Consider the following 17,113-nt stretch of genomic DNA (forward strand, 5'->3'; position numbering starts at 1 on the left):
TTTGTAGATGGAATATAATTTATCACATTTTGTTTTTTTTTGTTTTCTTGTAAAAAAAAACCCGTAGCAAGGAACATGAAAACTGTCACCCATATCATCTTAGAACGCACAAACTATAAGAAATCCACTAGCCACTAAAATCAAATTTTTTCCCGCCGAAAGGTACGTCTAAACCACCAGATCTAGTGGAAATTCCACTAAGTTGGCAACACTGGCGCGAGGCGCGAGCACAGACTAGGCGCGAGCCGCGTCTATCTTCGAAATCAATTCGAAATTCAAGCGCCTGTCAACTGTCAATTTTTTCATGTTTCTGAAATAAATGGCTACTTGAAAGCATTGAGGTACTATCACAGAGTACTTTTTTATAATATGGGTACTATCAATGTAAACTTCTTGGGTACCTACTATATATATATACTGGAGAGAGCCTTATATCCACAGTATAGCAATTAGGGATATGTCAAATTGCTATACTGTGTTATATCGGTGTTTAAGCGTCAAAAGCGTGTAAATGTTCTGAACTACTTACTAGGACATAACAAAGGAGTCGGTCGGCATATTTCATGTAATAAAAGTGTTAATAAAGGTTTTTAGTGAACATTTAATGCTAGATATTGTTGAGTTTTGTGGTTCCGCTAAATAATAAACCATAAAAATGGCCAAAGAATGCCTCAAACACGTGGACTTAACATTAAATACGTAAATTTTGAACAACGTTTTTTGGCTTTTCAATAAGCTAAAAAGATAATTTATAAGTTTATTAATCCCTTATTCGTGCTATATAAGGCATTAGGGCTAAAAAATGTCACATCAATTAATAATTTGGCTATAAAAATTGCATAGTTTTTTACGTGTTTTTACGGATTCTCATCACTTGAACTATAGTAAATCGATATCATGAAATATTTGACTTTCTTTCCTGTATCATAAAGTGCTTCGGATTAATCGACAAAATATAGAAATATTCAAGAAAATAAACGCACACTACTTATATGAAAATAAGCACAAAATAGCCACGCGGCACAGTGGTCCGAAATCGCTAAATAGTGGACATTCGCAAAAAAGTTCGATCGACAGTATATATTAAGTCTATGGATTTTGGTGTGGAAAAAAATACCATCCGATAGATTTTAAGAGGAGTAACAATAAATCCTTATTAAGTTTTTTATAAAAATGTATATTTAAGGTGAAAAAAAAATAATTACGAAAATGATGTATGGGAAAGAATCTATAAATACATTTTTTTCAAAAATTACTCTGTCATTCTGGTTCATTTTTGAAACAAGTAAAGTTCTTGTGGTATATAAGGTTTAGAAAAAAAATTATGAAAATTTACGTGCAGCCTTTTGCAGTAGAGGGGTTCAAAATTTTGAAATATTTTTAATAACTTTTTAGGTGCGGAAAAAATACTATTCGAAAGATACAGTCCTAAAGAGTAACAATAAATCCTTAATAAGTTTTGTACAAAAATGATGTTTAAAGGCGAAAAAAAATAATTACGAAAATTGTATGGGTATAATAATATAATGTATAAAACGAGTCCTTAAAAAGCAACAATACTTAAATGTACTTACAAACATGGATAGCAAAAACAAAATTAAACTAAAATAAACTACTGCCTAAACTATTGTAATTATAATACTTAATATAAAAATTATTGCACACACTAATAACTTAAACAATTTCAAATGACACTTATAAATAAATAATAATCAAATAGACCAACGCGCTTTACAAACATAGTGGATCTCCAATGCTATCATCGCCTTGTAATGACACAACTTCACTTTCTTCGTAATCATCTGATAAAAGAGGTCTTTCAAGCAACAGGTCGACTGTGTCTGCATGAAACTCTTGGTGTTTATTTTAAGACAACTTTGGACGAATGCAGAATGTGAGACAAATATGGATGGGGCTCATTAAAAAGTTGTGCAGCCAATCTTCATTAGTTTCTGCTCGACTCGTCTTTCTAGTATGCATCTCTCTAGTATTTCTAAATTCTTTATTCCTTCTTCTTCTTCTTCTTCTTATTTAATGGCGCCCATAGATGCAGCCTGCAGGGATGCACCATTCTGCCAGTGTCAAGTAAAAATAGTATAAAAACAGGGAATTTCGACAATTTTGAACTTGAAATGAATTTATATACGAAGTTCGATTTTTAAGTTTTAGAGTTAGTTATCCTATACATCTATGATATTATATTATTTAAAAAATAAATAAAAAATAAAAAGTTGTGCTGTTATTTCCTCTGAGCTTCTTCATTCAAATAGCCAATACAGACAGATATTTGAAACTTTTGGAACTGGCACCGACTTTTCTTCAAACTATTCCAATTGGCTATTTGAGTGAAGAAGCTTTAGAGGCAAGGAATAAAGAATTTAGAAATACTAGAGAGATATACACTAGAAAGACGAGTCGAGCAGAAACTAATAAAGACTTGTTGCACAACTTTTTAATAAGCTCTAATCCATATTTGTCTCACATTCTGCATTCGTCCAAAGTTGTCTAAAAATAAACACTAAGAATTTCATGCAGACACAGTCGACCTGTTGCTTGAAAGACATCTTTTATCAGATGATTACGAAGAAAGTGAAGTTGTACAAGGCGATGATAGCATTGGAGATCCACTATGTTTGTAAAGCGCGTTGGTTTAATTGATTATTATTTATGTATTTATAAGTGTCATTTGAAATCGTTTGAGTTATTAGTGTGTGTAATAATTTTTATTTTATTATAATTACAATAGTTTAGTCAGTAGTCAATTTTAGTTTAATTTTGTTTTTGCTATCCATGTTTGTAAGTACATTTAAGTATTGTTGCTTTTTAAGGATTCGTTTTATATATTATATTATTATACCCATACAATTTTCGTAATTTTTTTTTTTCGCCCGTAAACATTATTTTTGTACAAAACTTATTAAGGATTTATTGTTACTCTTTAGGAAATCTATCGAATAGTATTTTTTCCACACCTAAAAAGTTAGTAAAATTATTTCAAAATTTTGAACCCCTCTACTGCAAAAGGCTGCACGTAAATTTTCGTTTTTTTTTTCTAAACCTTACATACCACTAGAACTTTACTTGTTTCAAAAATGAACCAGAATTACCTAGTAGTTTTTGCAAAAAATCTATTTATAGATTTCTTCCCATACAACATTTTAATAATTTTTTTTTTCACCTTAAAAATTCATTTTTATAAAAAACTTAATAAGGATTTATTGTCACTCCTCTTAAAATCTATCGGATGGTATTTTTTTCACACCAACATCGAACTTTTTTGCGAATGTCCACTATTTAGCGATTTCGGATCACTGTGTGCGGTGACGGGCTAAGACTACATCTATACTATAATACTTAATCTATGCTTGAAAGTATTTAGGTACGGTCCATAGACATAATATATACTGTCGGTACGGTCTTTCTTTACCAATGAATAAGGAAACAGATGGAAGCGACATAACTACAAAAAAGTGTAGCCGGTGCCATATTGCCAAGAACTAAACATGGCGGTCTATAATGATGGGACACTCGGTATCAACCGCTATTTTTACTAAGAAACCGATTCAGCCACATCTTCAATTAACGCAAACTCAAAATAGTCCTTTTCAGGAATTATTCATAGATCTTTTATATATAGAAAATAAATATTATTTAACTATAGTAGACGCATTTAGTAAGTTAGCCCAGGCCATAGACATACCAAATAGAAGTACTCCAGAAGTAGTAAAAGCATTAATTAAATAGTTCAATATGTATGGCATACCCAATAAAATAAATAGCGACTCAGGAACGGAATTTAATAAAATATTAATAAGGGAATTATTGAACTTGTATAAAATTGAAATTCATGTTGGTACTCCTAATAATCCAAATTCAATGGCTATTGTGGGACGATGTCATTCTACAATAATCGAAATTTACAGGCTTGCTAAATATGATAAGAAAGATTTAGATGCGTGTAGTGTTATGACTTACGCTATTATGGCCTATAATAATACGATTCATACTGCAACTAACTTCACACCTTTTGAAATGGTATTTGGACATACGGATTCAGGAAACGTTTTTGATATTGATAGAGATAGAAATTTGATGCAAAAATTATTACAAGATCATAGAAAGCGACTTAAGGTTCTTTACGAATACGTAGCGGAAAAATTAGTAAATGATAAAAAAGAAGTAAGGGATAAGAAAGGAGGAGAAAATCCGGTTCCTGAAATTAAGAAAAGAGATAAAATTTTTATGAAGAATACTAGAACTAGGAAAGCTAAGCAATTACCTAGGTTTGAAGAAGCTGAAGTCACTGGGGAGGTTTCGCGAAATATAATACCGGTTAAGCTAAAAAATAGAAATACTAGAGTAGCAATAAAAAACATAAAACGGCCTCCACAGGTGGTGCTTCCTGGTACTAGCAATGGCGAGTCCGACATGGCATCTCAATGTTCACAACATGACCAGGAATCCAGGCATAGCTCCGATAAAACTTGGTGCAGCAGTGATGAAGACTGATCACTGGAGCATCATTAAAACGGTTGATTTAGAATATATTAAGTTACAGTTAGATAATAATATTGGGGAATATAATAGGTTAAGGTCTTTAATTTAAACAGACTATCTGGTTAAGAATGAATTTTTAGGATTAGAAATACAAATAAGCTCTTTTATAAAATTAACTAAGTCTAGATTGTCACAAATTCTCCCTAATTTAGGAACCAAAAGAGGTAATATTAATCCATTAGGATCTTTTATAAAACTTATTACTGGGAATTTAGATAATAATGATGCAATTAGATATAGTAAAATAATTAATAATTTACAAGAGAAAGAACACTCCGTGGAAGATAGATTTTCAGTTATGCAAGTAGCTTTTGATAAATTAATTAATATATCTAGCGACATGAATTTTAATGTCAAACAAATTAAATCAATGCAAAGCAGTTCTCTCAGCACCTTCCCAATCTAATCATGGTATACCTTGGTGCAAAATCTTACTTGTTGATTGCATATGCTTAGAATACTTCCCACGAAACCGAAGTCACCACATGTTTCCATATAAATTTTAAGAAGGAACTCGATTAGTCATGCCTCCCAGCATCAGATCACCACTTTTGTAAGTATAGTACCAAATTGGGATGATACTCTGTACGCCAAGAGAAAAACTTTGAAAATAGGTTCACAAACGGCGGAGTAATCGTTGAATATAAAAAAATGAACATAACACTTCCCCCATTTTGAAGTCAGTTAAAATTGTAGCCTATGTGTTATTCTGATGTATAAGCTATATTATTGTAAAGTTTCATTAAGATACATTCAGTAGTTTTTGCGTGATAGAGTAACAAACATCCATACATCCATACATCCAAACAAACGTTCGCCTTTATAATATTATATAATATATAAAGTAAAAGTAATAAAGTAAATAAAGTAATAAAGTATATAAAGTATAAAGTATAAAGAAATAAAGTATAAAGTAGGATTAATTATATTCTGTTCACTAAACAATGCTGGCATGTCTAGTATGGCAAAAGGCCTTAATAAAATAAAGATTAAAAAAAAATCTCTTTGTCGCGGGACAGAAAACCGATAACAATCGGGGAACGGGCTGCGAAGTGCGAAACATAATTATGCGAATCGGATCTCTCACTCATGCTTCGCAAGAATTTCGCGGCGCCGCAGCGTCGTGCACGGTTCGCGCGCGAGTGTGGATGCGGTCGGGGAACCAGTCGCGAAGTGCGAAAAATATGCGAATCGGATCCACACTCACGTTTCGCGGAAATTCCGCGGCATCGCGCGCGAGTGGGGATGGGGCCTTCGAGAGAGCGCCGCGCCACGAATTGTGTTGCCAACTCTTCAAAAATTTTTCTCCTAAAGCATCCTTATACTTTAAACAGGGACTGTATTCCGGAATTTTCATTTTACCGATATTTTCCTTTCCTTTTTTTTCCTTAAGATATCAATTCACGTATCGATTTCTAAGAAACTGTTAAAAAATACCAGCGGGGCTAAAATGGTCACATATAGCAATTCCTTTCAATCAATTCAGCAAATGAATTGTCAAAACCAGGTCTGTGATGTGACAACTGACAAGTCTGTTAAGTTATAACTGTTCACATTTTTCGCCTCAACTCTGACGCTGGCAACTCCTAAATGGGGAGGCTTACGACTTACGAGTTACGCCAAAAGAAGAAGAAGGAGTTTTGCCGGGAATGTGAAATGGTGATGTTGTGTTTTTTTATTATTTTCCTAAAATTGTGTTATCTGGGTTTTTAATGTGTAATATTGGTAGGATATTAACCATTATGTCGGCTGTACACTCTCGCCGAGACACAGCGAGGCGGCCCGAGTGCGAGAGTGTAAATGGGTGCGCTCGCCTCGTCTCGCCTGTCTCGGACCCTCTCGGTCCGGTGTCGGTATTTTGCGCCCGAGACAAAGGGTCTCGCGAGGAAATCGAGCGCATTACTGTACACTCTCGCGTTTTTTCACTACTAGTCGCGCCGCTAGACAGTGCAGAACAGAAAAATAACAATAATAAACGTCATTATCAGTCATTATCTGTGAGAAATAAAATTAAATATGATTATAGATCTTTGGATTACATTGATATCTTTCGATGCATAGAGAAAAATAATGGTCCATCTTCTCTGAGTTCATAACGCACTCGCACGAGACTCTCGCCCGAGAGCTCTCGGCGAGAGTGCACAGCCGACATTAGATATTCGTTATCGTGCACAAGTGTGGGAAAGTGATGTAATAACCAGAAACGTGCTCTTTTGTGTTCCCTCCAAAACTCCATCGAAAGTTTCAATAAAGCGTCTACCACTTTACTGAATCGACCGACTTGACTTCTTGACTTTATACTTAGACTTTGACTAGACTTTAGACCTGACTGACCTGACGATAATATAGAAAAAAATTGTAAAATAATATTGTTTTCCCGCCATAATATTATACTCGACACTGGCCATGGTTATAGCCGAAGTGCCATTATAAGAAAAAAAAAAGAAGAAGGAGGACGTGTTCCTAAACAATAAGGATTACCTACTGTAAACATTGGTATTTGATGAGATTTTATTTGCTACTGGGACGTCAAATGCCACCGGCTATTATACTGAATACGCTTAAGAACGCATCTCTCTTTCAGTCTTCTACTCATCACTTGCACTGATAGCACGTCTTATCAATTGCTGATAAGAGTATCACTTATCAGTAAAGTCAATAAAGTTATCGAAACTTAATTTGTAAAAAGTAAAAAATAAAGCTATTCTAACAGTGGCTTTGAATAAATGTATACACATAGTGTTAGTTTTATGTAACTTTTTTATTAGATTGAGTTTCAAAAATTTTTACTTCAAAATGAACCGCAACATTATAGCAGATTTAAATCACATATTCAGAAGTTGCGTGTCTGCCGTTCTACCGGAAAACTTCATGCGAAAGTCGCTGAATTTCAATTCATCTACAAGGCAACTCAAGATTTTTGATAAAGTTTATGAATTAAGAAACAAAAATGTGTATATCGTTGGCACCGGTAAAGCAGTGCAGAAAATGGCAAACGAACTAGAACACATCCTATCTCCCCACATCAAGAAGGGAATCATAAGCATCCCAAAAGGTAGCTCCCATAATGTGCACTATTCTAATCTGGAATATTATGAAGGTGCCGAAAATAACCTGCCAGATTCTGATGCTCTGAACACAGCGACCAAAGTAAAACAATTTGTAAGTCAACTTTCGGAAACTGATATTTTATTTGTTTTAATCTCTGGTGGTGGATCAGCACTGCTGCCTCTGCCAAAAAGTCCAATAACTCTTGAGGAAAAGTGTACTTTGATTAAGAAATTGGCCAACAGTGGTGCAGATATTATAGAAATAAACACTGTCCGCAAAAGAATATCAGATATAAAAGGTGGCAATCTAGCCATCCATGCCTACCCTACAAAAGTCGTAAGCTTAATACTATCTGATATTGTCGGTGACCCTATAGATTTGATAGCTAGCGGACCAACTTGTCAAAATGCAGATGATGATACTGATGCCATAGAGGTAATTAAAAAATATAATTTATATAATGACCTACCTGAATCAATAAAACATGAATTAGAGAGTCCGAGCAATAGTAAGAAATTTATGAACAATTCTGACAATATAATAGTTGGATCAAATAAACAAAGCATTGCAGCTGGAATGGTTGAAGCTAAGAATCTAAATTACATGCCAATCAATTTATCAAACTCCATTGTTGGAAATATAAGAGATATTGCAAATGAATATTCAAAATTGGTGAAACTTGTGGTAAATATAAAAAATGGTGCATCAGAAGATTTTAAAGAATCATTAAAGCAACTGAACTTACCAGGGTTGCAGCTTGAAAATTTTGATAGAAATGTTATCAAGAATGAGAATCTATGCTTCATTCTTGGCGGGGAGATAACTGTGGAAGTTAAGGGTGAAGGGAAAGGAGGTAGAAATCAACAGCTGGCTTTAGAATTTTCAAAGGCAATATTGAATATTGACTCAAAGTACGATATTTACATGCTCAGTGCAGGAACAGATGGAATAGATGGTCCAACAGATGCTGCTGGAGCTATTGGATATAATAATCTAATAAAGCATGCAGGTGAAGCTAAATTAAATGTAGATGCATTCCTAGGGAACAATGATTCATATAATTTCTACAAGAATTTCAATAATGGGAGTCTCCATGTAATAACAGGACATACCAACACAAATGTTATGGATATACATTTGATTATAATCAAAAGCAGATGATTAATTAATATATTTTTTTATTTGTTCCTATTTTTCTTGATTGGCTAACATGATTATTATTGTGCAGGTTTCAAGAAAATTATCAAATCCTTATCGGTTTTGGGTTTTGCTGAGTTATCTTTTAGCTTGGCAGCAGATAGCACTGCCTTCTGACATAGTCCAGCAAATTTATCTTTTTTCTTCTTGTTGGTCTTTATTATTTTAGGACTTTTATTATCCTGCAATGTGTTTTTATTGTTCTTCAATGAAAATACTTCTTTTGAATTGCAATACACATCTGATACATTTTTCAGGGATTTGTGAGTCTTTGTAAGTTTTGCTTCTTTATTTTCCACAATTTTTGCAGTCACGCTTTTAACATTTTCGTTACATTTTTTAACCTCCTTATTGGGTTTGGGTAAATATGTAACTGTTGTTTGTTTACAGAAATTACATATCTGCTCCTAAAACAGATAGAAGACTATTTAAAGAGGGCATAATTATATGTGATATGTAAAGAAATATTTTAAAAAATACCAACAACTTATCAGAAAAAATTTTAAGGTTTGTGAAAATAATAACATAGCAGGTGTTGTCTTTTTCTAAATTTTTTTTCACTTGATAGACAAAGGCTATCTGGATTATCTGCTACAAATACATAAATTTGTTTTTATTACTATGGGGGTTATCTCTTTTGAAAAAAAAGTAAGGAATATTTTAGGCTTCAATTTGCCTTACCAATTTATTGCCATTAATTATTTCCTCCCTATTGTTGCCCATCATCTTATTTTGGTGCTTGATTCTCTTTCTCTGTCTTTTGCTTATTTTTAATGGTACCACCTGGAAAGATATTAAAATTACACACAATAGAATTTCGTTTTTCCATGAATTTCCCGAACCGGTGGTAGGCACCAGTGTAGACCCGACGTTCAGAGAACAGTTGCAAAAATTTATTCTGAATAAAAAAATTAGAGTGAGTAATGTGTCTCGGTGACCATATGGGGCTTGATGAATTAATATAAGTACTTTCTTTTTAATGGAAACTGACCTTGCAATCAAAATTATTATTCCACTTAAGAAAACAATGTGAACAGCGTGATTTAGTAGAAAACTGTTTCTGCGGAAGACCATACCCTTTCGTGGTTTTGCTGCTTTTTAACCTAGAAAATATGTTAAAACAGAAAACACATCTATTGGTTAAGTTTCTTGATTTGTTCGTTGCTGTTTGATAGATTTACTTTAGTGTAAATCACGGGCGCAGTCTAATTATTCCTTAAAATTAAAAAGTAAACAGTAATCACACATTCTCAAAACTTACAAATAGTAACTTTTTAAAATATTGTTTAAAACATGATTATCTTGACCATTTGAAACAATCGCCGCAGCTTTAAATAAAAATCCCACTTTTGCTTCGCTCATTTTAATTTCTGTTTCCTGGTTATATTTACAAAAAATAGATTTACAATTTTTTGTGAAAAATTGAATTTTGAAATATTTTGAATCATGAATGGAAAATGGAAATAGATTGACAAATTTTTGACAGCTGACAGTGACGTAGAGAGTAGAGCGTCAAATAACTTTTTAATTTTGGCACGCATGGTTGTATCGCGGAAAAAGTTCCTCTTTGAAATTCCTTTTTTGTGACCATATTTTTTTAAATTTTGGAGTCTATTTACAAATATAATATTATCTAAACACTAAAACATACAATCTAAAATATACAAATATATACAAACTTAAAGTATAAAGCTATAAAAAGAAAAACTTCCCCAGGTCGTCCCCACCTGGCAGAGTGCCCAGCAAGCTGACAGCATTGCCAGTTGCCACGCATGGTTTGTAATTTGTATGGCAATGGCATTTGCTGCGGCTGCAATATGCGTTAAATATGTGGTGAAGCTTCGTGCGTTTTGTACGCTAAAAAGTTATCGCGATTAAAGCTGCGCACCCACTGGATCGGAATCGGAGCGGACGGAGCGTCGCGTAGTCGTCATTTACGAAATGCCGACGGGGTGCGTGATGCGTCCACTGCATTCGGATTCAGTAGTTATTCTTAGTCCATAGTTAATAGAATCAGGCGTTACTTTGCGGAAATTCATAGCTTAAAATATAGTTTGTTATTCTTTTTAGCAATATTCCGTGAAATAAACCTCAACCTTTAAGTAAATGAGTGGGTGTACGCATAGGCATGCGTACAGCCTGCACCTCTTTCCTCTCCCATACTGCCTATGCGTACATTCGCATGCAAGAACCTGCAAACACCACCACCACACAAGCAATAATGTTGGCAAATTCGAGCAAGGTCCCTCACCACCATACAGGTTGTTGACTTGTTGCACCATACAGCCTGCAGGACGTTGTTCGTAGAGACTAGAGTCCACATCCTGAGGATACTCCGGTGTTGGGGCGAAACGCGTGTCGAGGTGTGTGTACAAAACAGTGAAGACGCATACTTAAGTGACCACTGGTTTATCGTGATAACTTTTTTAGCGTATAAAACGCACGAAGCTTCGCCACTTATTTATTATAGGTCTTTGCAGTTTGCACTTTGCGCCACATAAAACATTCGTGATTCGGGCGATAGACGCATGTGCGGCCGCAGCATAAAAATAATCTGTCAAGAATCAAGATCTCTTCTCTTATCTCTATGATTTTCCTTTGCCTGTCCCGACCGGGATGAATTAAAAAAAAATCTCTATGATTTTGTTGTCAACCGTGATTGGCGCTTGTTACTAGTGATGAGACTCGAATCGAAATTGAGTATTCGAATCCATTTGAATCACCACGAAAATAATTGAATCGTGATTTGAATCAACCTTTGATTCGAATAGACTGTTGATTCGAATCAAATCTTTAATTCGTATAGATTGTTGATTCAAATCAAATCCTTATTCGAATCACGATTTAAATCAATAATCATACAGAAATACATAACTACAACGAAATGAAGCTGTTCATTTATCATTCTGTATGTGTCTGCTACGCTTTCACGCATAAACCACTGAATCGTTTTCTATAGGAGTTAGTATAGACCTTTGGAAAGGACATAAGCTACTTCTTTTATTCCACTGCTGGGAACTATATCACGTGTAGCCTACGAGTGCGGAAAGCTAGCACCTTACGACCGTTTTCAATAACGTATCTACAGTTAAAGGTAGATAGCTATCCTCGATCAACAGTAAGCTTCTATCCATCTGTAATTTGCGTTTCACAATCAACGATAGGCCCAATGAGACAAAGAGAATATAATCACTACGTTTTAAGAGACCGCACTACCATAGAAACAGTTGAGCTCACGCACACATCGACAGTTAGACTGCAAACTAGTACCAACCTAGAGATTTCTGATCACCGACAAACAGTACTGCCAACCTTCAGACAGATCATAATTTGACAGTTCTAGTGATGTGGACTAGTAATTATGATTTATTATCGAATATCGATACTAGTGTTGGGCCTTTCTATTGATAATATCCTAGGGGTAGGTAGGGCCTCGGGGTTTTGTTTCTGGGTAAAAGTGAATGTTACACAGAAAGAAAATACTTAAACATGGATAATCAAACAAAAAAATCAAAAATCCATGTTTAAATATTTAATATAATATACCCGTGTAACATATTTAAAAAATACACAAGATACAAATTTAGTGGTCTTTATTTTGTTGTTGAGCTCTTTTAATTTTGTCCGCGACATCAATTTCGGATTTTGAGAACTCAGTATTAAATATTTTACAAGATTTTCTTATAAATAATTTGCTCAAAAATGTCAATAAATATTCATGAACAGAGTTAGAGTGAACACTGCACTTAAACCATTCCATATTGCAGTGGACACTTAATTGCAAGGTACAATATTGGGCAATATGAAGCTGATGTAGCTCAGGCAAAATTGTACTTTCATAAACATTTTTTGCTTCACTCACTAAAATACAAAGTTCTTTTTTTGGATAAGTAAGAGAAATTTTATCTTGCCACCATTCTTTTAATGATATAAATTTGTATAATGGCTCATTTAGATCTGGATTTTCTTCTTTAAGGAAATATTTGCAACTTTCACAATCAAATTTTTTAAGAACTCTTGCAGCTAAGTATCCACTAACATATACAATTGGTTGTTCCTCAAAATTGCAAAAAGAAATTTCGACATGTTCAATCTCGGGTTCTTCGGGCAGCGACAGCATAGGATAACAAACATCTGCCTCTTCTTTATCAGAATTCTCATTCAGACACGTAGCTTCAAGCATTAATTCAGACTCAGATTTTTTAGTTAATTCTGCATGAGATATAAACAGTTTGTTATAGTCAATTTCACAATTTGAGCCACGACTATGCGGCCCTGTTAATCCAGAAATCACACTGGATTTTAAAGCAGCATTAAAATGACTGCATGTTGGATTTCTGTTTGTTATGCTGTGCTGTCTAATATTCCCAAACAAATTTTCCAAGGAATCTTGGTTAAGTTGGCGTAAATTTAAATACTTGAAACTAGCTTTTCTGTGTAAAAAATTCCAAATATCTTTTAATGACTTTAAAGAAGTTTCTAAACCCTGGATGCAACGCACATTTCTCAAACGTATTTGAGAGTCTGACTTTAGAAATTTAATTGTATGAATATACTTTAAATAATAATTCCAAGATTCCTCGTGTTTTGTTTTTTTTGAAACATTTTCCCTGATCCCTTTTTTTACATCTTCTGGCGATTTTGGTCCATTTGTGCAATCAAAAAGTTTGTCCATTTCTTCAACAATGTAGGCAGTATCGTTGATCTCTTCTGAACGTGGGTCGCTCCATGCCATCATCTTCAAAACCGCGGCCATCGTGTTGCTTAATGCTTGAGCTGCAAATTTAACACGCATTTTAGTTTTATATGTAGGGTTCACAACTATTGATGTAATTTTCTTGAAATTCAAAAAATTCCTATTCCTCTCTTCTGCTTCTTGCAAATGGCACCATTTCGCCCTTTTCCCTTTGTACTCCATAATACCAGCTTGGAAAAAATTGTTCCTTATCGATTTAAATAGATGTGGAATATCAAAAATTATGAATACTTTTTGTTCATCAATAAGAAAATAGTTGGCTTCAGTACTCAGGCCATTAAATTTTCTTAATAAATTAATAGCACCAATATTAGTGGGGCCTTGGTCACAAACAGTCGAAAGAACATTGAATCCAGCCTCTTGTATGGCTCTCACAATATTTTTTATCAATACTGCTAACTTTTCACTTTCTATTGTTCCTTCAACAAAATAATGCGCTACCGGTTGTTTAAATTTCTGTTTCAGGCCTTGTATCATGAATACCAAGGCATGTCCTGCAATTTTGTTGTTTCTGCCCATACTTTCACCATTTCCCAGGTCAACAAATCCTTCAACCTTATCTAGTGATTCATTATAGATCAGTCGTTTCTTCAAGGCAATCTCATCAAACAATAAAACACAGTATTTTTCGTCATCTTCCATTTCTACAGATTTTTCTTTTAATATCTGTATAATCTTAGAATGAATGCCAGGTTCCATAGGGATTTCTTTTAAAAGCCTTTGAAGTGATCGTGTGCTTGGGAGTGGTAACATTTTTTGCAAATACCGGTATGCTTTAGGAGAACGCTTAAAAATAGACAGAGCGTAGGTTTTGTTTTGCGGTTGCCATCGTTTTCCGTGTGGGGCTTTTTTGTAATTTTTGACTGCATTTTCCACAATCGATTTAAGGATATCAGAGTCTAATTTATCCAAATTTAATAAGGACTTTGCCATTCTCCTTATCGTGATTTTTGATTCTTGTAGACGTTTTAATATTCTCCTTTCTCTTTTTGTTAAAGTTATTTCATCTGTAACAAAAAATACACATTCACAGATCAAGTACATGAAACTGTAGATGACGCCCGTTGCGCTCTCCGTTGCGCCAAAATTAGATTATCGCGCGGGAACCGTACATTTTTCCGGGATAAAAACTATAATATGTCCTTTCTCGGGACTCAGAGTATATTCATGCTAAAAAGCAAAATCGGTTCAGCGGTTTGAGCGTGAAGAGGTAACAGACAGACAGACACACTTTCACATTTACAATATTAGTATGGATGGACAATGCATTTTCCTTTCCCCTAGATTTTCTAATGAAAAAGAGGTTTGTCCTGTGAGTAATAAGAATGTTAATTTTAATTTGATACATACCATTTGTTCGACTTTTCCTTGATGTTTTATAGCCTTGCACCAGAATTTCTTCACCCCCCATCTGCATTGTGGTTCCTGGAATATATATGAATTTTCAAACAAAATCATTATAGTTATAATTTTTATAATAACAGTTATATGTTTTTTTTAACAAAAGATTCAAAACTTACCAGTCTTGCATTTTTTTGGTGATACAATGTTCTGAACCGAAATTTCATCGTTCGCCGTAGGATACATTTCTACTGAAATTATAGGTTAAAGGTTAATATAGGAATATGTTTGTTAATTCTTCTATAAATCATTTTTCTGTTCCACAAAATATAACTCTTCCAACAACTTTTGTTAGAAGAACTAATATTGTTGTGGTATTTCTGTTACTTTTTATTAATTAGGTACATAATTGCTTATTGTTTAAGCATTATGAGTCACACCCAGTAGGTAAGAATATAATTTAATTTTTCTGTTTGTGCATCTTTTTCTTTTTGGTTCCCTGGGTCCGGCTCATGACTGTTGCAGGCGTCGCCAGCATTATATTATAATGTCATTCGGTGTTTTATTATTTTACACCTCGTCGAGGTCAAATCCATAAGGATAGCGGATAAGGATAGGGATTAAAAATTCCCTTGCTGTACCTAGCAAAACAGACAGACCATTCCACAGGTACTTTTCTCACACATTTTCTTATATTATTAAAGTGTGGGGCAACAAAAAACAGAATTTTACCTTGAGTGGGTGTTAACCCATTCACCGCCAAGTGCTGCACATCTGAACAATACTGAGGTGCCACATACTTTCTTTTTTAAATTTTAATGTTACATTGCAAGGAAACACAAAAACAAACCAGCAGCAGCAAAGAAGCATTCGAAAAAAACGACAATGTTTTATCATTGACGGTGAACGGGCTGCAATGAAGTATAAATAGTAGTATTTCTTACCTCCTTTTTTTCTTTTATATGTCAAGTGTGTAGGAGTTTTCGAGGTTGAAGGTATTGGTACAAAATTATCAGTACCATATGTTTTATGGACATTAGTAAGCACTGGTCCACCTGAAAATTAAAATCATTTTTACTTAACTTTATGATAATTTCCACAGCTACTCCATAAAACAGAAAAATAAATTTAGCCAAGTGCGAGTCGGACTCGCGCACGAAGGGTTCCGTACCGTCGCGTCATAGATCAAAAATAGGCCAAAAATTGTTTTTTTTTGTATGGAAGTCCCCCTTAAATATTTATTTTATTTTTACTGTATTATTAATTGTTAAAGAACACATATAATTGAAGATTTTGTGAAAATTTCAAGTGTCTACATGTTACCATTACTGATTTCGAGCAAGAAAGGCAAAAAAAAAACACGTTTGTTGTATGGGCGCCCCCGTTAAATATTTATTTTATTTTATATTTTTTAGTATTTGTTGTTATAGCGGCAATTAAAGAAAAACATAATCTGTGAAAATTTCAGAAGTTTAGCTAAAGCGGTTATTGAGATACAGCCTGGAGAGACAGACAGACATCGAAGTCTCAGTAGTAATAGGGTCACGTTTTTACCCTTTGGGTGCGGAACACTAAAAAAAGAAATGTCTACCTTGATAAATATGTGCCTCTGTCTCATTTATTTCAGTGCTTGCTTCAATTGCCATATTCATGTTTATCTTTTCGGTAGTAGACATAAGTTTATCTGGAAAAAATGCATAAGGTTTAAGATGTTTACTATCCTACTAGAAATTAGAAAAAATCAAAAGTAGAAAAGTTTTTCTAACATCTGCCTAGGTTGACTGACTTCATACATAATAATCCATCAAGTGCGAGTTGAGCTCACGCACCAAGGGTTCCGTACTGTTATAGAGCAAAATAGGCCAAATATTTAGTTTTTTTTATGGGAGCCTCCCTTAAATGTATATTTTATTTTAATGTTATTATTAATTAACGTACACATATAATTCAGGCCTAAGTAAAAATTTCAGGTGCCTAACTGTTGCCATTACTTATATAGAGCAAAATAGCCAAAAAATCATGTCTGTTGTATGGGAGCTCCTCTTACATATTTTTTTTTATGAAATAAGGGGGCAAACGAGCAAACGGGTCACCTGATGGAAATCAACTTCCATCGCCCATGGACACTCGCAGCATCAGAAAAGCTGCAGGTGCGTTCCCGGCCTTAGGGAAGAGTAGGGATGGGAAGGGAAGGGAATAGGGGAGGATAGG

At 34.2% G+C, this 17,113-nt stretch overlaps 2 protein-coding genes across 2 annotated transcripts; one reads left to right on the forward strand and one right to left on the reverse strand.

Annotated features, from left to right (window-relative positions):
• The first annotated feature begins 7,140 nt into the window (after positions 1-7,140).
• LOC121737707 (glycerate kinase) lies at positions 7,141-8,773 on the forward strand. Its single transcript, XM_042129389.1, has one exon. The coding sequence runs from the start codon at positions 7,354-7,356 to the stop codon at positions 8,767-8,769; it is 1,416 nt and encodes a 471-aa protein (XP_041985323.1). The 5' UTR covers positions 7,141-7,353; the 3' UTR covers positions 8,770-8,773.
• Positions 8,774-8,817: 44 nt separating this feature from the next.
• LOC121737724 lies at positions 8,818-10,231 on the reverse strand. Its single transcript, XM_042129410.1, has 4 exons — positions 10,067-10,231; positions 9,797-9,908; positions 9,487-9,588; positions 8,818-9,212 (listed from the first exon to the last, which is right to left on the reverse strand). Exons 1-4 carry the CDS (start codon positions 10,165-10,167, stop codon positions 8,826-8,828), a joined length of 702 nt encoding a protein of 233 aa, XP_041985344.1. The 5' UTR covers positions 10,168-10,231; the 3' UTR covers positions 8,818-8,825.
• Between the last annotated feature and the right edge of the window lie 6,882 nt (positions 10,232-17,113).

This window comes from Aricia agestis, chromosome 21 (genome assembly GCF_905147365.1).
Source record: "Aricia agestis chromosome 21, ilAriAges1.1, whole genome shotgun sequence".
Lineage (NCBI taxonomy): Eukaryota > Metazoa > Arthropoda > Insecta > Lepidoptera > Lycaenidae > Aricia > Aricia agestis.